At 39.1% G+C, this 23,623-nt stretch overlaps 1 protein-coding gene across 1 annotated transcript in view; it reads right to left on the bottom strand.

Moving 5' to 3' along the window:
* Positions 1-23,623, bottom strand: part of SLC9A9 (solute carrier family 9 member A9) — a 581,824-nt gene that overhangs the window by 293,801 nt on the left and 264,400 nt on the right. The window contains exon 9 of the mRNA XM_012437089.3: positions 1,044-1,132. Within this exon, the coding sequence (XP_012292512.2) occupies positions 1,044-1,132 (89 nt within the window). The remainder of the gene's footprint in view (positions 1-1,043; positions 1,133-23,623) is intronic.

The following is a 23,623-nucleotide window of genomic DNA, read 5'->3' on the forward strand; positions in this document are numbered from 1 at the left end:
AAGCCACTCCCCATTACCTATAGGTTATAGTCTAAAGTCCTTCACAAGGTACCTAAGTCCTTTCATGAGCTGGTCTCTGCTCTCACTGTATCCCACTTGCTTCAGCCTTGCCCCATTCACAAGCAGTGCTGAACTATTTACAGAGCTTCCACTTGCTGCTCAAGAGATATTGTCCATGCTGATCCTTTGACCTCAAATGCCCTTGTTGCTATGCCCTGACCCATACTAGAACCCAGATCTTTACCTAGTTAACTTCTATTTGCATTTCAAGCTCCAGGTTGGGCATCATCTCTGGAAACTTTCTCCTGACTTTCTCAATCGTAACTGTAGGGTGATGTCTTGCTAATGCTCCTTACACACACTATACAGGTATTTCTACGACAGCACTTATAAAACTGTGGCAAATTGTTTGCTACACATCTGTGTCCTCAACAGTCTTGATAATGAACCTCTTGAAGGCAGGACCATAAACTATCTGTTCTTGTATTCCTAGTAGCTAGCATGGTGCTTGGCACAGAGTAGCTGTGCAGCAAATGTCTGTGGAAAGAATCTGTATGTGTTTATGTGCAAATATCCAAACAGATGTGTTCTTGGCATAAGGGAGATACATTCTGCCTGTGTGACAACTGGCAGTTGAGAGTTTGCTTGGCATCAAAAGCACCCAAAGACCAAACCTCACTTCCTTCTTTTTCTTCATTTCCTTCTCTCTCTATAACTACCCAGTCTCACATGCTTTATAACGCTTTTAGACGTAAGTGCCTGTGAATTATTACCAACTGTAGGTCTTTCATCTTCAAGACTGACAGTCTAAGTTCAACATCTCTCAGGAGGGAGAGACTATTATAACTATATTTTTGCTTACCAAGAGAATTGTTAATGGTTATCCTGGAGGGGAAAAAAATCTATAAATATCCAACCTGTAATGAAGCCTTGAGCTTACATTTTTCCTTTACTAATGAAGTTCTTTCTGACTATACTGCCAGAATTGCTACACAACCGTTACACAGAAGAGAGACCAAGTCTGTAGTAAATTTTTCTTTTACCTGTTTAGTTCTCACTTTGGAATCCGAAGACAGATTGTTGTAGGTATAATGCGCCTGTGTGACTCCACAGAAGAGAACAGCAACTATCCCTGAAATTAAAAAACAGATTAGTCAAAACCTATTTTGTTTTCTATCTGAGTCAAAGAGTAGGGAGGGCTATTCCAGCTGGAAAATAGACTTGGTGTCAGTAGATTAAAACTGCTAGTAATTACCATGATAATAAAACCTAGGTCAATCTTGCTACTTGCTTTAAACAGGGTTTAAACAGGGTCCTGAAGGATTAAAACTAAAGAAAAGCATTAAGGAGTAGATTCTAAATAAAAATGAGAAGTACATTCTTCCTGGAGATAAACGGGTCCCTGTTCATGAGCTAGTAAAGTTATATTTGAAAACATGAACGAAAGACTGCATAGTCAATCCTGGGTTTTTCCTAGGCAGTGTCAACTACTTTGCTGGATTTTATACTAAATACTGGCATATTTGCTACAAGATATTTGTTTTTCACTGTATACTTTGGGCAGCCTGACGAGGTTCTTGTCATACCATGGTTTAGTATTAAAAGTCATGAGTGACAAACCCAAGATGTCTACAAAGGTTTTCCTGCCTCTGCCAATGCTCCTATTTGCCAGGCAAGAGAGAGGAGACCTTGTTTGCTCCTGAGCCTCTTTGGGAAGGCTGCGTGATCTGTCCTGCTGCTGAACACACTCAAGACATTCACTCCTTGAAGAAAAACTGGTCTGTTCTGTGTGAGTCCTACCAACAGTGGACCTTTAGCTGCTTCTTGGCCATCTGCAGGGTTTATTTCTTAAACCACATACCAGCTTTTAATGTGACATGAAGTCACACATACACTAAATGCTTTCTGGAGACAGAGGAATAGTGACCATGAGGCCAATGTGCTATCTGTCCCTGGGCTCTGTTATTCTCTGTGTTATTGTCCCTGGACTGGAGTGGGAAAGCAGTGGGATCTTCATTCTACTTTGGATTAAAGATTAGCTCAATTATGGGAAATTGGGCATAGAGGAGGGCTTTGGGAAAAACACAAGATATAAGTATTCCTCGACTCGGACCAAGGAGATTGAATTGAATTTTAAGCAGCAAAATCTTTCCAACTAAAAACACTCATAAATTAAATGCTGATGATTCTTAAGAGTATAGAGATATGTGAACTGAATACTGATATTTCAAGTGAATCTGCAACAAAGAATTTTTAAAAACTGAGCTTTTTAAAAATATATGTAGACTGTATGTTTTACTTACATGTTGGTGATATTCCAGGTCAGCATTGGATAAAATATTGCTAACGCATATTTACATAAGTGTTTAGAATCTACATGTCTTATTGCCTTTTAACATTATGCTCCAAATTTTAGACAAAATAATAAAACAAGTAGAAACTTTTACCATGAAATATCTATTCAGTAGGTAATTCAACAGATTTTTGGTAACTTCTCAGTTTCTTAGCATCTCTTCAGAATTTCTAAGGCAAGATGCTTATAAATTATTTTACTCTTCACAGAATTTCTATTTTAAAAAGCAATGAATACTAGGGAAACTTTTAGCATGCTGAAGCACTAAGTACTTCAAAGCACGAGGAGGATTACCCTGAATACTATTTTGGCATAAATCATTTCTTTTTATTTATTTAAAAATGTGGCCTCTGTTGAGTGTGTAGTCTATTAGAGGTTTTTCTGGGTGAGGTTTTGCTGACCTGTTCACTGTTGTGGAACTGTTTTGACTAGATATTGATCTGTAGAGAAGTAGTAAATAAAAGGGCAGGTGTATGTGTGTGGAGAGTGAATAAATTCATTGTAAAAACAAGAATAGTAACAAAGAAGTGTTACAAAGGATAAGGAAGGGACTAAGATTGTCTGAATACCTACTGTGGGCCAAGAACAGTGCTTGTTTCATTTACATCTTCTGATTTACTGCAGTGAGTTACTGTCTCACAACAGGCTCAGAATGACTAAGCAGCCTCTCCCCCTGCCTTCCTCTTTTTAGTAATAGCACCTCCATTCTTTCTGCAGCCCAGGAGGAAACTTTGGGACCACTCTATACTCTTCCTCTCACTGCACATCAGCAATTTTGTTTATTTGTCCTTCAAAATGTAACCCTAAGCCCAGATACTTCTCAACATCTCCATCCCTAGCATCTCTTTTCAAGCCACCACAATTTTTAGCCTGGATTACAACAATAGCTTCCTAACTGGCCTCCCTGCCTCCCATGGTGGCACTTGGCAATAGTGCTTCTTTAAAAATGAGTAAGACCATGTCAGGCCTTTGCTCAAAACTTTGTAATGGATTCCTGTGGCTTAAAAGACCCTGTAGGATCTGTTCCCGCCCCTTCCCACTCCCCACAACTTGCTGACCTCTTCTCTGACCATATTCCTTCACCCCTTACCTTCACTATCCTCTTTAACTGTGTTCTGCTATGGGCCCTTGCACTTCCTTCTGTCCCATTATTTGGAAAGCTCTGCAGATATCCACATGGCTCCCTCCCTCTTTTAGATATCTGTTTAGATGTTGCATGAGCAGACAGGTCTTCTCCAACCACTCTGTACAAACTGTTCACTCTCATCATTCTCTACTTGCTTTATTTTTTCCTGTATTATTTACTACTATCATTGGCTCCCATTTCTCTCTTGTCTGCTGCCATGTAAGATGTGCCTTTCACCTTCCACAGTGATTGTGAGGCCTCCCCATCTACGTGGAACTGTGAGTCCATTAAACCTCTTTTTCTTTATAAATTATCCAGTCTTGAGTATGTCTTTATCAGCAGCATGAAAACAGACTAAAACACTGTATCACAAGGCAAAGCAGAGGGATTCCTTGATTCATAACCCTTAGAGCAGTACCAGGCACATGGTAGGCACTCTGTACTTGTTGAATAAATAAGTGAACATTCCCATTTCTACTAAACAAATAAGACACTAAAGTAATTTATACAAGGTCACCTTGAAAGTGACAGGGCTGAGATCAAATAGTCCATAGACTCCCTGTGTTTTTCTGCCTACATTAGATCATCTGTGAATGTTTTAAGGTGATCTTAAGCCATCTAAAAAATATCATTTCTGATATCCCAGGAACTAGCCAGAGATTTTATGATAAAGATTACATATCTGAACTAGCAGGGCTTATCATTAGAGAATATTTTTCCTCGTGGCTGCATTGGTTTTCATTTCCTCACCTCCAGTAGAAAATTAACAGGTGATGTTGTTGCTAAATACCTTTTGAGTCTTGTGCGGATGGATATGTCATATAAACAACAAACAATGGGGAATAAGCCTACATGACCAGAGGCTTGGTGTTATAATTAAAATTAAACAACGGGGAGGAGGATCCAAGATGGCCAAATAGGAACAGCTCTGGAGTGCAGTTCCCAGTGAGAATAGCACAGAGGGTGAGTGTTCACTGCATTTCCAAACAAGTTTTCAGTGCCCATAGACCAGGAGATTCCCAGGCCGAAAAGCGCCATGAGTTTTCAGCCCGGCAGTTTCAGTTGGTGCTGGGTCGGCGCACAGAAACTCACACAGGTCTGGGTGGCCGTTTCAACTGGCACCTGGAATGCCTGGGAGGCAGAGGTGCCCATTCAACTGAAAGGGAGGGGGCTGAGACAGGGAGCCAGGCGATCTGGCTCAGTGGGTACCACCCCACAAAACAAGCAATCTGAAACGCTCTGGATTGAGAGTTTCACAGCAAGTGCAGCAGGACCCAGGACAGTCCAGCTCAGTGTGGGGAAGGGCGTCCCCCACTACCGAGGCAGTCCGCCACTACCGAGGCAGTTCTCACAGCAGCTGATCAGAGCCTGAGGCAGCTCAGCAACACCTCTGCTGGCAGATTGTGACTAGACTACTCTGTGCGGGGTAGGGCATCTATGAAAGAAGGCAGCAGCAAGACAGGAACTAGTAAATAAAGTCAACCATCCTAGGACAGAGCACCTGGGAAAAGAGAGAGGCGATTATGAGTTCAGCTGCAGCAGACTTAAGGTACCTGCCCAACAGCTCTGCATGGAACAACAGAGCTCCCAGTACAGCATTTGAGCTCCTATAAGGGACAAACTGTCTCTTCAAGCAACTCCCCAATCCCCGTATACCCAAAGAGACACCTCATAAAGGAGAGCTCAGGCCAACATCTGGTAGGTACCCTTTAGGGATGAGGATAGCAGAGGAAGAAACTGGTGGCAACCCATGCCGTTCTGCAGCCCCTGTGGGTGATTCCCAGGTGAGCAGGGTCTGGAGTGGACCTCCAGCGGTCCTGCAGCAGAGGGAACTGACTGTTAGAAGGAAAACTAAGAAGCAGAAATAGATAGCTTCAACATCAACAAAAAGGGCAGCCACTCAGAGACCCCATCCGAAAGTCACCAACTACAAAGACCACAGGTAGATAAAGCCACTAAGATGGGAAGAAACCAGTGCAAAAAGGATGAAAACACCAAAAACCAGAAAGCCTCTCCTCCTCCAAGGGATCACAACTCCTCACCAGCTAGGGATCAAAGAAGGATGGAGAATGATTCTGATGAATTGACAGAAACAGGCTTCAGAAGGTAGGTAATAACAAACTTCTCAGAGCTAAAAAAACATGTGCTAACCCAATGCAAAGAAACTAAGAACCTAGAAAAAAGGTTAGATGAGATGCTAATTAGAATAAACAGCTTAGAGACGAATATAAACAACTTGATGGAGCTGAAGAACACAGCATGAGAACTTCGTGAAGTGTACACAAGTTTCAATAGCTGAATCAACCAAGCAGATGAAAGGATATCAGAGATTGATGATCAACTCAATGAAATAAAACAAGAAGGCAAGAATAGAGAAAAAAGAGTGAAAAGAAATGAACAAAGCCTCCAAGAAATATGGGATTATGTGAAAAGACCTAATCTACATTTGATAGGTGTACCTGAATGTGACAGAGAGAATGAATCCAAGCTGTGAAACACTCTTCAGGATGTTATCCAGGAGGACTTCCCCAACCTAGCAAGGCAGGCCAATATTCAAGTCTAGGAAATACAGAGAACACCACAAAGATATTCCTCAAGAAGAGCAACCCCAAGGCACATAATTGTCAGATTCACCAGGGTTGAAATGGAGGAAAAAATGCTAAGGGCAGCAAGAGAGAAAGGTCGGGTTACCCAAAAAGGGAAGCCCATCAGACTCAAAGCAGATTTCTCTGCAGAAACCCTACAAGCCAGAAGAGAGTGGGAGCCAATTTTTAACATCCTTAAAGAAAAGAACTTTCAACCTAGAATTTCATATCCATCCAAACTAAGCTTCATAAGTGAAGGAGAAAGAAAATCCTTTATGGACAAGCAATTGCTGAGAGATTTCATCACCCCAGGCCTGCCTTACAAGAGCTCCTGAGAGAAGCACTAAACAAGGAAAGGAACAATCAGTACCAGCCACTCCAAAAACATACCAAATGGTAAAGAGCATCAACACAATGAAGAAAATGTGTCAACTAACGGGCAAAACATCCAGCTAGCATCAAAATGGCAGGATCAAATTCATACATAACAATATTAACCTTAAATGTAAATGGACTAAATGCCCCAATCAAAAGATACAGACTGGCAAATTGGATAAAAAGTCAAAACCCATCGGTGTGCTGTATTCAGGAAACCCATCTCATGTGCAAGAACACACATAGGCTAAAAATAAAGGGATGGAGGAAGATTTATCAAGCAAATGGAGAGCAAAAAAGCAGGAGTTGAATCCTAGTCTCTGATAAAATGTATTTTAAACCAACAAAGATCAAAAGAGACAAAGAAGGGCATTACATAATGGTAAAAGGATCAATGCATCAAGAAGAACTAAAGATTCTAAATATATGCACACCCAATACAGGAGCACCCAGATACATAAAGCAAGTTCTTAACCTACTAAGAGACTTAGACTCCCACACAATAATAGTGGGAGACTTTAACACTCCATTGTCAATATAAGACAGATCAATGAGACAGAAAATTAACAAGGATATCCAGGACTTGAACTCAGATCTGGACCAAGCAGACCTAATAGACACCTACAGAAATCTCCACCCCAAATGAAGAGAATATACATTCTTCTCAGCACCACATGGTACCTACTCTAAAATTGACCACATGATTGGAAGTAAATCATTCCTCAGCAAACGCAAAAGAACAGAAATCATAATAAACAGTGTCTCAGACCACAGTGCAATCAAATTAGAACTCAGAATTCAGAAACTAACTCAGAACCACACAACTTCGTGGAAACTGAACAACTGGCTCCTGAATGTCGACTGGATAAACAATGAAATGAAGGCAGAAATAAAGATGTTCTTTGAAACCAACGAAAACAAAGACACAATGTACCAGAATCTCTGGGACACATTTAAAGCACTGTCTAGAGGGAAATTTATTGCAATAAATGCCCATCAGAGAAGCAAGGAAAGATCTAAAATTGACACCCTATAGTCAAAATTGAAAGAGCTACTGGAGCAAGATCAAAAAAAAAAACTCAAAAGCTAGCAGAAGACAAGAAATAACTAAGATCAGAGCAGAACTGAAGGAGATAGAGACACAAAAAAATCCTTCAAAAAATCAATAAATCCAGGAGCTGGTTTTTTGAAAAGATCAACAAAATAGATAGACCACTAGCCAGATTAATAAGAAAGAAAAGAGAGAAGAATCAAATAGATGCAATAAAAAATGATAAAGGGCATATCACCACTGACTCCACAGAAATACAAACTACAATCAGAGATTACTACAAACAACTCTATGCACATAAACCAGTAAACCTGGAAGAAATAAATTCCTGGACACTTGCACCCTCCCAAGCCTAAACCAGGAAGAAGTGGAAACCTTGAACAGACGAATAACAAGGGCTGAAGTTGAGGCAGCAATTAATAGCTTACCAACCAAAAAAAGTCTAGCTCCGGACAGGTTTACAGGTAAATTCTACCAGACATACAAAGAGGAGCTGGTACCACTCTTCTGAAACTATTCCAAACAATACAAAAAGAGGGAATCCTTCCCAAATCATTTTATGAGACCAACATCATCCTGATACCAAAACCGGCAGAGACTCAACAAGAAAAAGAAAACTTCAGGTCAATATCCATGATGAACATAGATGCAAAAATCTTCAATAAAATACTGGCAAACTGATTACAACAGCACATCAAAAAGCTTATCCATCATGATCAAGTAGGCTTCATTCCGGGGATGCAAGGCTGGTTCAACATACGCAAGTCTATAAACATAATCCACCACATAAACAGAACCAAAGACAAAAACCACATAATTATCTCAATAGATGCAGAGAAGGCCTTCAACAAAATTCAACAGCCCTTTATGCTAAAAACTCTCAATAAACTAGCTATTGACAGAACATATCTCAAAATAATGAAAGCTATTTATGACAAACCCACAGCCAATATCATACGGAATGGGCAAAAACTGGAAGCATTCCCTTTGAAATCTGGCACTAGATAAGGATGCCCTCTGTCACCACTCCTATTCAATATAGTATTGAAAGTTCTAGCCAGAGCAATTAGGCAAGAAAAAAATAAAAAATAAAGGGTATTCAATTAGGAAAAGAGGAAGTCAAATTGTCTCTATCTGCGGACAACATGATTGCATATTTAGAAGACCCTATCATCTCAGTCCAAAATCTCCTTAAATTGATAAGCAACTTCAGCAAAGTCTCAGTATACAATATCAATGTGCAGAAATCACAAGCATTTCTATACACCAATAGCAGACTAACAGAGAGCCAAATCAAGAGCGAACTCCCATTCACAATTGCTACAAAGAGAATAAAATACCTAGGACTACAACTAACAAAGGATGTAAAGGACCTCTTCAAGGAGAACTACAAACCACTGCTCAACGAAATAAGAGAGGATGCAAACAAATGGAGAAACATTCCATGCTGATGTTTATAAGAATCAATATCATGAAAATGGCCATACTGCCCAAAGTAATCTATAGATTCAATGCTACCCCCATCAAGCTACCAATGACCTTCTTCACAGAAATGGAAAAAACTACCTTAAACTTCATATGGAACCAAAAGAGAGCCCACATAGCCAAGACAATCCTGAGCAAAAAGAACAAAGCTGGAGGCATCACACTACCTGATTTCAAACTAAGACAAAGTGAGAGTAATCAAAATAGTATGGTACTGGTACCAAAACAGATATAGACCAATGGAACAGAACAGAGGTGTTGGAGGTAATGCCACACATCTACAACCATCTGATCTTTGACAAACCTGACAAAAACAAGCAATGGGGAAAGGATTCCCTGTTTAATAAATGGTGTTAGGAAAACTGGCTAGCAGTGTGCAGAAAGCAGAAACTGGACCCCTTCCTGACATCTTACACTAAAATTGACCCCAGATGGATTAAAGACTTAAACATAAGACCTAACATCATAAAAACCCTAGAAGAAAACCTAGGCAAAACCATTCAGGACATAAGCACAGGCAAAGACTTCATGACTAAAACACCAAAAGCATTGGCAACAAAAACCAAAATAGACAAATGGGACCAAATTAAACTCCAGAGCTTCTGTACAGCAAAATAAACAATCATTAGAGTGAACTGGCAATCAACAGGATGGGAAAAATTTTTTGCAATCTACCCATCTGACAAAGGGCTAATATCCAGAATCTACAAAGAACTAAAACAGATTTACAAGAAAAAAACAAACCCATCCAAAAGTGGGAGAAGGATATGAACAGACAATTTTCAAAAGAAGACATATATGAGGCCAAGAAACACATGAAAAAATGCTCATCATCACTGATTATTAGAGAAATGCAAATCAAAACCACATTGAGATACCACCTCATGCCAGTTACAATGGCGATCATTTAAAAATCTGGAGACAACAGATGCTGGAGAGGATGTGGAGAAATAGGAACACTTTTACACTGTTGGTGGGAGTGTAAACTAGTTCAACCATTGTGGAAAACAGTGTGGTGCTTCCTCAAGGACCTAGAAAGAAAATTCTATTGGACCCAGCCATCCAATTACTGGGTATATACCCAAAGGATTATAAATAATTTCATTATAAAGACACATGCACATGTATGTTCACAGCGGCACTGTTTACAATACCAAAGACCTGGAACCAACCCAAATGCGCATAGATGATAGATTGGACAAGGAAAATGTGGCACATATACACCATGGAATACTATGCAGCCATAAAAAATGATGAGTTCATGTCCTTTGTAGGGACATGGATGAATCTGGAAGCCATCATTCTCAGCAAACTGACACAAGAACAGAAAATCAAACACCGCATGTTCTCACTCATAGGTGAGTGTTGAACAATGAGAACACATGGACACAGGGAGCAGAGCATCACACACTGGGGTCTATTGCGGGGGCCAAGGGAGGGACAGCGAGGGGGGTGTGGAGGTTTGGGAGGGATAACATGGGGAGAAATGCCAGATGTAGGTGACGGGGGGATGGAGGCAGCAAACCACATTGCCATGTTTGTACCTATGCAACAATCCTGCATGATCTGCACATGTACCCCAGAACCTAAAGTACAATAATAAAAAAAAAAAAGAACACACACACACACACACATACACACAAAGAACTAATATAAACTCAGAAAAAAAAATTAAGCAACAAAATTTATCTGACCCTTAGTATTAGCATAAACAATCATAATTCTATAGCTTAGTAATTAATTCAATCACACAAATTACTATAATTAGTATGACTCGTACAAGCCAAACACATTTTGAAAATGTCTATCTAAATACATCTATTATCTCTAAAATTCTAAGCCATAGAAACAAATTCAAAGTTGACTGTTTTCTACCTTATGAAAGTACATTTTAATTGTCACTATGGTTTTATACTCGCCTGTGAGCACTAGTTGTGCTGCTGTTATGTGAGGCCCTAGATAGTTCTCTTAAATTCTCTGAACCTCAGATTCTTATGTGTAAGAAAGAGGGTGAAGGGGACCCTCACGGGACTCAGAAGTTCTTTTTGTGCCAATCATCAAACTAGTGTCTCAGCTCCAAAACCTAACGCTCTCTGTGAACCTGAGTACATGGGGCCCTACAAACCATGCTTTCCTTTGCCAGTGCTGTTGGGTTCTGCCAGTATGAAGTGCCAGAGGGTGGCTAGAACCTAGTGGGAGAGAAAAGGACTTGCTTTTTCCTATTTGCTTGCTCTTTCTGTTAGCTTCATCTCGGCAATGACATCCCTTAGAGAGGGCAGTGGCAGTCAGGCAATGTCCTCAGAATTCTGGATCCCAGCCCAGTGGTTTCCTCTTAGGAGCTTTTAGATTCACTTCCTTTGGTACTTCTACTCCTAGAGTTCACACTTGCTTCCTGTAAGTATTACCCCTCTGTTACCTTTGTGCACACTTTGTACCTTTTCAGAACTCTACCGTCTAACCCAATTTCCTGAATTAAATTCTGTCACTAGCCAGATTGTTTCATTTTTTTTCTGAGTGAATCCTGACTGATATTCTCTTGTGGGTATCTTCTCTTTCTAAACTTTGATAGTTCTCAGAAATGATTGACAGTTTTCCATTTGAAAATAAGATCCAACTTGTATCTTCCCTGTCATAACTGAGACAATGGGGAACACCAGGGGCAGCCAAGACCCTGTGCCAAGTCCCAGAGAACTAGGACTCATCCTCTTTTCAATCCTACCTATGGTTGGAATTGATATTTTAAATAAGGGATGTGGTTATTTGGTTTGGCTGTGTCCCCATCCAAATCTCATCTTGAATTGTAGTTCCAATAATCCCCACATGTCATGGGAAGGACCCAATGGGAAGTGATCAGAGGATGAGGGTGGTTTCCCCCATGCTCTTCTCATGATAGTGAGAGAGTTCTCACTAGACCTGATGGTTTTATAAGTGTCTGGCATTTCCCCTTCTTGTACTCATTATTCTCTTGCCACCCTGTGAACATGTGCCTTCTGCCAGAATTGTAAGTTTCCTAAAACCTCCTCAGCCATGCAGAACTATGAGCCAATTAAATCTCTTTTCTTTATAAATTACCCAGTCTTGGGTATTTCTTCATAGCAATGTAAGAATGGACTAATACAGTAAATTGGTACCAAGACTGGGGTGGGGCACTGCTTTAAAGATATCTGAAAATGTGGATGCAACTTTGGAACTGGGTAAGAGGCAGAGGTTAGAATAGTTTGGAGGTCTCAGAAGATGACAGGAAAATCTGGGAAAGTTTGGAACTTCCTAGAGACTTGTTGAATGGCTTTAACTAAAATGCTGATAGTGATGTGGACAATGAAGTCCAGGCTGAAGTGGTCTCAGATGAGGAACTTGTTGGGAACTGGAGCAAATGTGACTCTATGCTTTAGCAAAGAGACTGGTTGCATTTTTCCCCTTCCCTAGAGATCTATGGAAATTTGAACTTGAAATAGATAATTTAGGGTATCTTGTAGAAGAAATTTCTAAGCAGCAAAGCATTCAAGAGGACTTGGAGCAAAAAAAAAAAAAAAAAAAAAAAAAGTCTGGAAAATTTGCAGCCTGACAATGCAACAGAAAACAAAACAAAACAAAACAACCTTCTGGAGAGAAATTCAAGACCACTATAAAACTGTACAAAAGTAATGAGAAGCCAAATTTTAATCATCAAAATAATGGGAAAATGTCTCCAGGGCATGTCAGAGACCTTCACAGCAGCCCCTTCTATCACAAGCCCAGAGACTTAGGAGGGAAAAAAATGGTTTTATGGGCCTGGTCTAGGCCCCACCCCCTGCTCTGTGCAGCCTCAGGACATGTGCCCTGCGTCCCAGCTGCTTTACCTTCAGCTTCCACGTGTTGTGGAGCCTGTGGGTGCACAGAAGTCAAGAACTGAGATTTGGGAATCTCTGCCTAGATTTCAGAGGATGTATGGAAATGCCTGGATGTACAGGCAGAAGTGTGCCATGGGGTGGAGCCCTCATGGAGAACCTCTGCTAGGGTAGTATGGAAGGAAAATGTTGGGTTGGAATTTCCACACAGAGTCTCCACTAGGGCACTGCCTAGTGGACCCGTCCTCCAGACCCCAGAATGGTAGATCCACCGACAGCTTGCACTAAGCACCGGGAAAAGCTGTAGATACTAAACACCAGCCCATGAAAGCAGCTGGGACAGGGTTGTACCCTACAAAGCCACAGGGGCAGAGCTGCCCAAGGCTGTGGGAGCCCAACTCTTGCATCAGCATGACCTGAATGTGAAACATAGAGTCAAAGGAGATCATTTTGGAACTTTAAGGTTTAATGACTGCCCTAATGGATTTTGGACTTGCATAGGGGACAGTGGCTTTCTTTTGGCCAATTTTTCCCATTTGGAATGCAATGCCTGTACCCTCATTATATCTAGGAAGTAACTAACTTGCTTTTGATTTTACAGACTCATAGGGAAAAGGGACTTGCATTGTCTCAAATGAGACTTTGGACTTGGACTTTTGGGTTAATGCTGGAATAAGTTAAAACTTTGGGGGACTGTTGGAAGGGCATGACTGTGTTTTAAAATGTGAAAACATGGGATTTGGGAGGGGCCAGGGACAGAATGATATGGTTTTGCTGTGTCCCCATGCAAATCTCATCATGAATTATAATTCTCATAATTTGTGTATGTGATGGGAGGGACCTCATGGGAAGTAGTTGGATCATAGGGACAGTTTCCCCCATGCTGTTCTCATGATAGTGAGTGAGTTCTCACTAGATCTGATGATTTTATAAGCATCTAGCATTTTCCCTTCTTGCACTCATTCTCTCTCCTGCAGCCCTGAGAGATTTGCCTTCCAGCATGATTGTAAGTTTCCTGAGGCCTCCCCAGCCATGTGGAACTGTGAGCCAATTAAATCTCTTTTCTTTATGAATTACCTAGTCCTGGGTATTTCTTCACAGCAGTGTGAGAATGAGCTAATAGCTTTTATCCTGGAACACCAATCCCATACTTCCAAAACACAAGCACTGTCCTATGATGGAGTAGCTACCTCAATGTGTGAGAAGTTCCCATCATATGTTTGAGGTGAAAGATCATCTGCCAGCATTGTCATAGAAAGAATTCTTTACTAAGTCTGGATTTCCTCCAATTCTGCAGGCCTGTCATTCTCCTGTGTATTACTTCAATAATCCACTAGGATGAACACTTCAATTTAGTCTTTTCTTTTTTTTTTTTTTTTTTTTTTTTTTTAGGTCAAAGAAATAATACTGGTTTCAACTGAAACCTTTAATCATTTTGTATAGAGGCCAATTTTCTCAATAAGTGAAGACAAGATAAATGTATATGCTTTCAAAATTGTTTCAATTTTAAACAAGTCTTTTAATGTAAAATTTTAAAATCTATTCTTACCCTATCTTCTACTCATAAGAACTTATTTTTTTCAAATAAGTTAGGAGGTTTAAAAAGAAACTCTGAAAGTCTTCTTCATGTGGAAAAGGATGTTTCTAAATCTCTAGACCACAAAGCTTTAGGTCAGAGGGCATGGAAAATAGTGGGTTCTGATGACTCTGCCCAAATGACAGAGGCAATTCACCCCAAAGGAATCCACTCCCTGTCTCCTTGTCTCTGACAGCTGTTTCTTACTCCTTTGCTTTGCTTGTTCTTGTCACTTCCAGGCTTTACTTAATTTACAGCTTATATTACTGTTCTCTCTATATATCAGAAGCCACTGGACCCTACCTGGAAGTGCAACTGTGGCCCAAGAATCCACAGGTGGTAATGATTTCAGGACTCAGCACAGTGTTCCTTGTATATTAATGTACATCTGAATCACCAAATCACCTGGGGATCCTGTCAAAATGCAGATTCTGCTTCAGTAGATTTGGGGTAGAGCCCCCAATTCTGCATTTTTATACTATCAAGGGATGTCCATGATGCTGGTTCTTTTAGTAGATACTAAATACTAAAATATTAAAAGAGATTTTCTCCTTGTTCTTCACCTTTTAGCATTTTGGGACAATTATAAGACATCTTCAAAGAAGTAGCACAATTTTTGTTATCCTTTTCTTTTGGCTTATAAATATCTTTTGCTAACTTCAAAAAATGTTTTAACATTATGTTTTTGTGTTTTATTCTTTTTCTTTTTCTAGCTTTCCAGAATTGACATGGTTCTGTGAAGTCATTTTAGTTTCAGAAAGCAATTATTATCAAGAAAATTTGAGGGGTTTTAAAATTTTTTTACTTTATTTTAAAAGTATTTCCTTTACATCCCAACAATATTGGGATGTGAAAGAATTGCTCACATAAAACAAAATTGATGATATACTTTACCACCAAAAAATTGAAAAAAACTTTTCCCTTCAAAAAAAAAAAAAGGAAAAAACCAAATTGTATCCTTTAATCACAACGTTATAAGGCTGTCATATTTTTTAGTACAAAGTTATAAGATTGAAAATTAACAACAAAGCATAGGCTAAATAAATGTATGCATTGGAGATTTTAAAATGCATTTTTCTAACTAAAATTTGAGTTGAGGCCAGGCGTGGTGGCTCATGTTTATAACCCCGACACTTTCAGAGGCTGAGGTGGGAGGATCACCTGAAGTCAGGAATTCAATATCAACCTGGGCAACATGGTGAAACACCATCTCTATTAAAAATACAAAAATTAGCCAAACGTGGTGGTGTGAGCTTATAATCCCAGCTACTGGGAGGCTGAGGCAGGAGAATCATTTGAACTTGGGAGGCACAGAGGTTGTAGTGAGCCGAGATTGTACCACTGCACTCCAGCCTAAACAACAAGAGTGAAAGTCTGTCAAAAAAAAAAATTGAGTTGAAGATGAAATAAAATGTGAAATTTCAGATCCTTTAGAAGTAAATAACAGTAAGTTTATACCACATATCCTATCAAAACCGACGGAATAAAAACCAAATCATTATTTAGTAGAAAACTGATCGTCTTCTATGCATTTTATTAGGACAAAAAGGCTGAAAATAAGTAGACTATTTACCTCAAGAAACTGGACAAGGAACATAAAAATAGATCCCATGTAAGTAGAAAAAACGTAAAGAAAAGTGTAAAAGTAGCCAAAGAGAATATATGGAAAAGAGGACTTGGTCAGTAAAATAGAGTTGTAAAGTAAGAGTAGTGTCCATGCCTCTCAGCCCCTGTGGCATCTTGGGCCTGGATGCTTCCCAGGTTGCCATTCTCTGGCCATGGCTACAGGCATAACACGGGTGATGCTGGCCAAGAGCTTCACCCAGCCGAGACTTAATTTTCTTATCTGGCTAGTGGCTAACTGTCTCACAGGTCTGTTTTGAGTATAATACAATGATGGATATTAAAATGGTTTACAAACTAAGTACTAATACGTAAATATAAGGTTTTGCTATAATTATTAGGAGTAGATGAAAGGAAGAAGACAAGGAAGAACGACTTGGAGAAACTCATTTCAGGGATAAACACGGCAACAAGTCCTATTTAACAAGTTACTGGGAGATGAAATAGTACATGCTTTGCACATTCTATGCCCTTTTTCACCTTCGTTGTCTTCTTTTCACCTTTAACTCCCACATCAAGGAAAGCAGGTAGAAATGTGTTCGCTAATCCTAGTAACCTAAACTTAGACAATTCTCAGTAATGCCACCAGACTTACATGACGGAGTTGTTATCTGCTATTTATCCACTTGATTGCTAGTTATCTATTGAGATCCTATACTGAGCAGAGCACTGACCATGGGTATGGGGAACAGAAGAATGAATAAAGCAGGCCTTGGCCTCAAGCAGCTTTATGTCTCCTAACAGAGAAAAGACATATACAAAGACATCTAAAACTGGGTAGAAAAGTGGGTGATAAGAAAGGAATTCTGAAAGGGAGTAATTTCTTTCAGGCTAGAAAAGCTGGGAGAGGGATACAGAAGGCATTTTGGTCTTGAAAGATGAGAAAAATTTGGGAGTGCAGGTTCGTGGGTAGGAAATTCAGTAAGAGCAAAGGGAGAGAGACAGGTGATTGGGGGCATGTCTGAGAAACATGTACTTCACCAGCACACTTGGGTTTTAATCCATTATAGATAGGGAATAAATACACATGAATTAATTTAAAAATTTTTTAAATACAAAACTTAACAGGAGAAACAACTAATAAACTCTATGTTTAATTGTTACACTAATTATTATAAGCACTAAAGTATTTATTTTGCATGTTTTGTTAGGCCTGGTATTCATAAAATTAGAAATATAAAATACCTAGTATGTCTACCCTCTGCTGGTGAAATATTTCTTCATTTTCTTTTCCAATAAAAATAAAATCTGATCATCTGTTTCCATCTCTGCTGGAAAAACAAGCAATCCTTAAATGCAATTCTTGTATTACATGTCCAAGATCTTAGATTTAAATTGTACGTATGGGGTCTTGCAGCAATGATGAATGCATTCAACTACATACATCTAGGTCCATGTGGAGTGGGTCATGCTCAACAATATCTGGGACCTAAAATAAATAAGGCGCTCTGAAAGAAATCAGGGGGTGGCTTACAAAAAAATAGTAAGAGCATCTGACTCATGTTTGTGCACAACACTGCCTTTCAGTGTTTGCACAGTGAGATTTCAGTGGTAGACAAGAGCCCCCAAAAATTGGCTGCAGGGACTCATTTATGCAATTTTAGGTAAGAACTAGAACTAACACTTTTTGATACTATCTAAAAGAACTGTTTTGAAAAACCACAAAGAGGCACACAGTTAAATTCAAGTTAATTGGCAAGCAAAGAAATTTAGGAAACAGCATAAGGAGGTCTACGATTCTTGGGGAAAAATAAAAACTCTGCTGGCAAGTAAATTATTTCCAGAGAGATCAATTTTCGGAGAACAATTAATTCCTTTTGTTTAACAGAGTACCATTTACACTGTTCTCTATGACTTCTACTTCTGGACCCTCTCAGAGAGCATTAGTGCTACTAAATACAGTATACGTCTGCTTGCTGATAAGACCAAACTTCAATGTGTGGTTGTAAATTATGTAAGAAAAAAACGTACAATACTGGGAGTCAGAAGACATAGGATCTATCTGGTCATAGTTCAGACACTTGGCTAGTTTGATGACTGGTATAATTTAAATCCATTGCCTGTTCCATTGTTTTCTCCTCACTAAATTGAGGAAGGTGGTCTGTTTAGTGGTCTTCAAATAGGGGTATATAAGACAATCCAAGTAAGGGGGAAGAAAGACCATCATAATTTTAGTAAGCACCTTTGTATATTCTAAGGTAACACAATTACCCTTGTGGACAAAAGAATGAAAATTAATATACAAGCACATGTTACATAATAAACCCATTTTATCTTATTTGTTGCCAATAAGGGTCAAGAAACTCTGGCAAGCAATGCTCTAGATGACCTCTAGCACGTTCCAGTTGTAAATGTCTGTGATATAAATGGTTCAGTTTTTACATTTGCTTCAAGGTCTGCATACATGGGAATGAAGAACTGCATGGAGTTTAATAGCGTCACTTGACTTCCTGTCAACTAGATTACCCAGTGTCTCCCTCTTGACCTCTACCTCCTCAAGGGCTAGGTCCCTGACCTTCTGTATTATCACTGACCCATAACAGTGCCCAACACACATCAGGTACTCAAATACACATTTGTCAAAGGAACAAACTTCTACTTCAAGAAATGTTTATGTGCTTTGAAAAGAACACAGGGAGATTAATCCTGATTCTCACATACAAACAAATGTTTATATGAATTTATTCCAGGCAGGGTGCATTGTCTTCTAACATTTAAATATTCTTATTGAAGACTATTGCCACCTACAGTCTCTGCTTCTGATAACCTTATTCCAGAATTCTTTTCTCATTAAAAGTTGATGAAGCCATCAGATATGGAAGTAGAAAAATAAGTGTCTGTCACATGAAGCATGCTTTGCTTTGACATTAAATGCGGAGTTGAAGAGTTTCTAAGACTAGAGAATACTGCATTTTTGGACAGGAATATTGATTATATCACTAGAACACAGAAAGAGAATAAGAAAGAAAAAAATGTGTCTTGCTCTCAGATGGTCCTCTGAGGGGTTTAAGAGGTTGATGGGTTATTTTTCCATGCCACACTTTTATTTATTTTTGATCTAGTAAAAAGAGACATTTCTGACAGGTTTTCTACAACTACTGAAAGTGAACCTGGAACTGAGAAGTCAAAGATTTAACAAAATGGAAAACTCCTTCAGGCAATATGAAAGTATCCAACTTTCCAAAGAGTACAATTACTGTCTAATTCACCATATTTGGCAACTCCATAGTTGGCAGATTAATAATGCATCTGTGGAACATAAGAACATCAACACAGAAAACAGCATGAATCTATGTTATTATTTCTGATTCCTCCAATGCTGAGTATAGATATGCATTTAAGTTTTACTTCATATCTATATTGCCAGGTTTAGAAATTTTTGCTTAAAAACATCCTCTATGTAAATTCTTCATAACATAGTAATGAGTACTTATGCAAATTAACTTGAGTTCTGGAGAAGAAAGAAAAACATGTTTTGCTTAGATCCCTGGGATGTCACCTCAAGTTTTGGTGTTCATCAGGCCTACCCTCCTTGTCCTGGTCTCTTTTTGGTCCCCATTTCCTTGGAGTCAGCTAACACATTTACCTCATTGTTGCCTACATCTCTGATCAGCAGTCTCACCCCAGATGTCCAGGCCTAGTTGCCCACTGTACTTTCCCATGTGGATACTCAACCCTTGTGCAGAATTCTGAAGGTTCTGGCATGAACTGATTATTGTGTCTGCTTTTGGCTGCATGTATTCACTCACTTCCATGCTCCATTTTGGTGAAATGAACCACTGACCCAACAGACATAAAAACCTGCGAATTATCCTTGACTCCTTTTTCTTCTTCACTCCACGTTAGTTATTTGTGCCATCTTCTGACAATTTTCTACATGCCTGTGCAGAATATGGGGTCTTGGGAAAGAATTTTCCCTTTTCCCCTATGTCTCCTGGCACCATGAAGAGATGTTAAATAATGACTGAAAACATTTACAGTGAAGAAAGCAGAGGTAAATCTGTCCACTACTTTAGCTACATGTGCAGGTTGTTTGAATATGGAAATGAAGAGCTATTTGGTTCAAGGAAGTGCAAGTGTGAGTTAATGAGTTATTATGTGAGGAGACATGCTTTACACCTGTGTTTATTGAGATGGCATCGTTGTATGTTTGCCTTTGGTTCAGTGTGCTGGTTAACTAATCCCCTTGAGAATTTTAGGCGCTATTTCTGCAGCTTGAACACCTAATATTTTGAGCCTCAGGGTTTTTTTTATTCTGGCTTGGAAAACACTCACTTCACCTCATTTGTTGGTGAATTGTTGGTTAAGTTGGATTCATCGGGTCCTGTCAATATGCAAGCAAACCAGTTTTAAGGTAAGAGATGTTGGCTAATGATATGTACTTGGAGGCTAAAACTGGCCAGATTTGTTTTGAGAAACAATTCAAACTAAGTTCCCTCCTGGAGATTTGTTTTATTTACTGAGCTCCAGAAATACATTTCCTATCCAATCATGTAATGCATCAGTGGCAAGCCAAATGGAACATGTTCACCTCTGAGCTAAAGGCCTTCTTAAGAGTTTGAAAACAATTTTTGCCCAAGTGAGAAATGATGAGATGAGAAGAAATAAGCCAACTTACTCAGACAAGTGAAATCTCAACATGTTCAGTAATAGTCATTTCATTTGGAAATCTCTCCTATCTATTACAAAATAGACTTTCTCAAGTTCCTCCTTTTCCTGACTGCTTACTCTGCAAAAGCCTTTCAAGAACGGACTTGATAAATACATAGCACCTGAGTTTCCAAGTGCAGCTTTTCCTTCTCATGGCAATGTAATTAGACCCCTGTGATTTGAAACCAATAGGAGAACAGGCTTAGAGGAAGGGTTTGAGATGACTTAACTATTTATGTTGTAAACACAACTTGTGTGTGCTGAGCACTTCTTTCTTTCAGATATCTTGGTCAATTTCTTAATGAATGGGCCAGTGTTAGTTGTTTTTAACTTTCTACACTTTAATTTTTTTTAAGAATCGTTTACGCTCTAGAAGCAGACTATAAAGCCCAGCAGCATTACTTAATAATCAGAACTTTTTCTTCATATTTTTGGACGCCTGTTTTCTTAGATGGAAGTCCATCTAAGCTGTGTAAATTGTGTTCCATACTGTTTAACTTTTGTATGAGAAAATGAGGGATGCCAGCAGCCCTCTTCCCCCTCCTTTGCCTCCCACGAACATAAAATTGCCCTAGGAATCTAAAAATGGAAGCTGACTTTATTACAGCAATGCCTGGAAGCAGGGAAATCATTAGACATGGTGTCAATGTTGCCATTAGAAATCTTACTCTTCGGGTGTTTAATGACAGTCCCTGAAAGTTTGCTTCTGGCAAAAACCTGACCCCCAAAGTCTCAGCTGGGAAACAGATTATAAAAATGAACTTTCAAACAACCTGTCCAGTGTGCTTTTCAGTTATCTTTATAAACTGAAACACAGCTTCTATGACAGGTTTCAATTCCATTAGAGATTATGCTATAAACAATACTGCTGAAGTATTTTCAATATTCAATTTAAAATGATGGCTCAGTAACCCAATGACTTTTAGAAAACAGGCACAGGAAAAATTCCACCTGATCCAAAATTAGGTAGGCATGTATACCAGGTACCTTGTGGAGAGAATTCCTGAAATTCCTTAAATTTACCCCAAAGCCACATTCTATATGTGTACAACGTCCTTCTATTACAAAGTAATAAAGTCCTTGGACTTTAGCAGTAAGGAAAATAGAGATCCAATTAAAAGGATGAATTATTCCAATCCTTTATCAAGTCAACTGAAGACCCAGAAACCAGAGACACATCCCTTGGTGGCTGCTTTTGTAAGTAGAGCAGACACATCCGTGTACGTTCTCTTCTTTCTATGCTCTCTGGGTTTTCAAGAAGTCCCTAATGTTCATCTCTCTTCTGACATTAGGGACTTCTCCCAAACCCAGAGAGCAAAGAAAGAAGAGAACATAGACGGATGTGTCTCATCCTCTAGAAAGACTTCTCACTTGCATTTTATATTCTGCCCAATCTTCCCAAATAAAAGTTTTCTCAATGTACTTGTATATTTCAAGTAGCAGAGATTCATATTTCTGGGTAGAAACAGCAACTTTCATTTGCATGTTTAAAAGCCACTTGTTTCTATAAAACCAAGTTCTTCTATGTGACTATTGAACATTGGCAGGGCAATTTCCAAGAGACTGAGATGAGGTGGCTGCAAATGTGGCCCTTGAAGTAAAAGATGATCAAAATAAATCAAATGATCATCATCAAATTAGTAACAACTGAAAGTGAATGCATGCGACGTGTTAATGAGCGAGCTGCTTACACTGAAGTGTTCATGATGAATCTGATAAGAAGCTGAATTGGAAAGGATAATGAAACTGTCTTTAAAAGCTTGATTCTTTTTGTTTGTTTATCAGTATGCACCTGGCATAAGATGGTCCCAAGTATCCTGGCCTAGAGGATGTGCTGTCTTTGAGACTCTCTTCCCTTCTGATCTGTCACAAAGTTATACAATTTCTTTGGTTGAAATACCTCATGGACTATTCCTTCCTTTGTACCATTTAGATTTCTTTGTTTGCAAGTAATAAAAACATTCTCTGGCTAGCATAATCAGAAAGGAATTTATTGGAAGGAAGTATAACAGCTCTTAGAAAAGAGGCATCACGGCTGCTCCAGGGATCTGGTGGAAGGAATAAATAAACAGAGGGTCTCAACAGGGCTCTGCTATTGGAAAGGATACGTGCCAGGAGTTATACATCCTGCTGTCTCCTCCTAAAGTTTTACATACCAGGGGAAGAGTGTCTAGTTGACCTAGATTCAGATGTCGTCATTCTCTTTGTCAGGGGAAGGTGGGACACGTTGATTAGAAGATGTTATCCATTGGAATCAGGGGTAGTTTCCTCAGAAACATCAGGATGCTATTACCAGTGGAAGTGAGAATGTGTGCTGAGCAGCCAGATCAACACATGTCCACCACATTCCTCTGACAGAGCTCTTCCTTTCCTGCCTGGATGTCTTCACTTTTTAACTTAATAATTGGGAAAATAAAGTTATAGAATAATAAAATTTGCATCATTTACTTGATGTATGGATCTGCTGTGAAATATTAGGGCTGGTGGATGTGTAAAATCTATAGGAATATTATCAGGCACAGAACACTTACTACAGTATAAAGGGATCTATTATTCAGATTTTACAAGTTTTTTCTTTTGTTGAGAGAAAATTATTCATTCTACTGCTCAAACAGTATTTATTTTGTGCCTAGGATGCTTCAGTCATTCTTTCGGTGCTGATAAAGCCCTCTGGAATCTGACAGTCTAACTTCTGCCATTAATCCTAATTCTTTATCAGCTCTAATTTTGTGCTTTAGAACTACAGAGAGTAAATCAAATAGCTCAGTGCAATCTAGATGCACATATACAAATAATAACCAGTTAGAAACTATAAAGGAAGAAGTTCCCATTTACTATAATACCCCAAAATATAAAGTAGCTAAAAAGATACTTAACAAGAAATGTGTAAGTCTAATATGAAGACAACTATAAAAATTTACTGAGAGCCATAAAATAAGACTCAAATAGATGGAGAGTCATAACATATTCCT

The sequence above is a fragment of the Aotus nancymaae genome, unplaced genomic scaffold (genome assembly GCF_030222135.1).
Source record: "Aotus nancymaae isolate 86718 unplaced genomic scaffold, 86718_ANA_hifiasm-v0.15.2.pri h1tg000019l, whole genome shotgun sequence".
In the NCBI taxonomy this organism is placed as follows: domain Eukaryota; kingdom Metazoa; phylum Chordata; class Mammalia; order Primates; family Aotidae; genus Aotus; species Aotus nancymaae.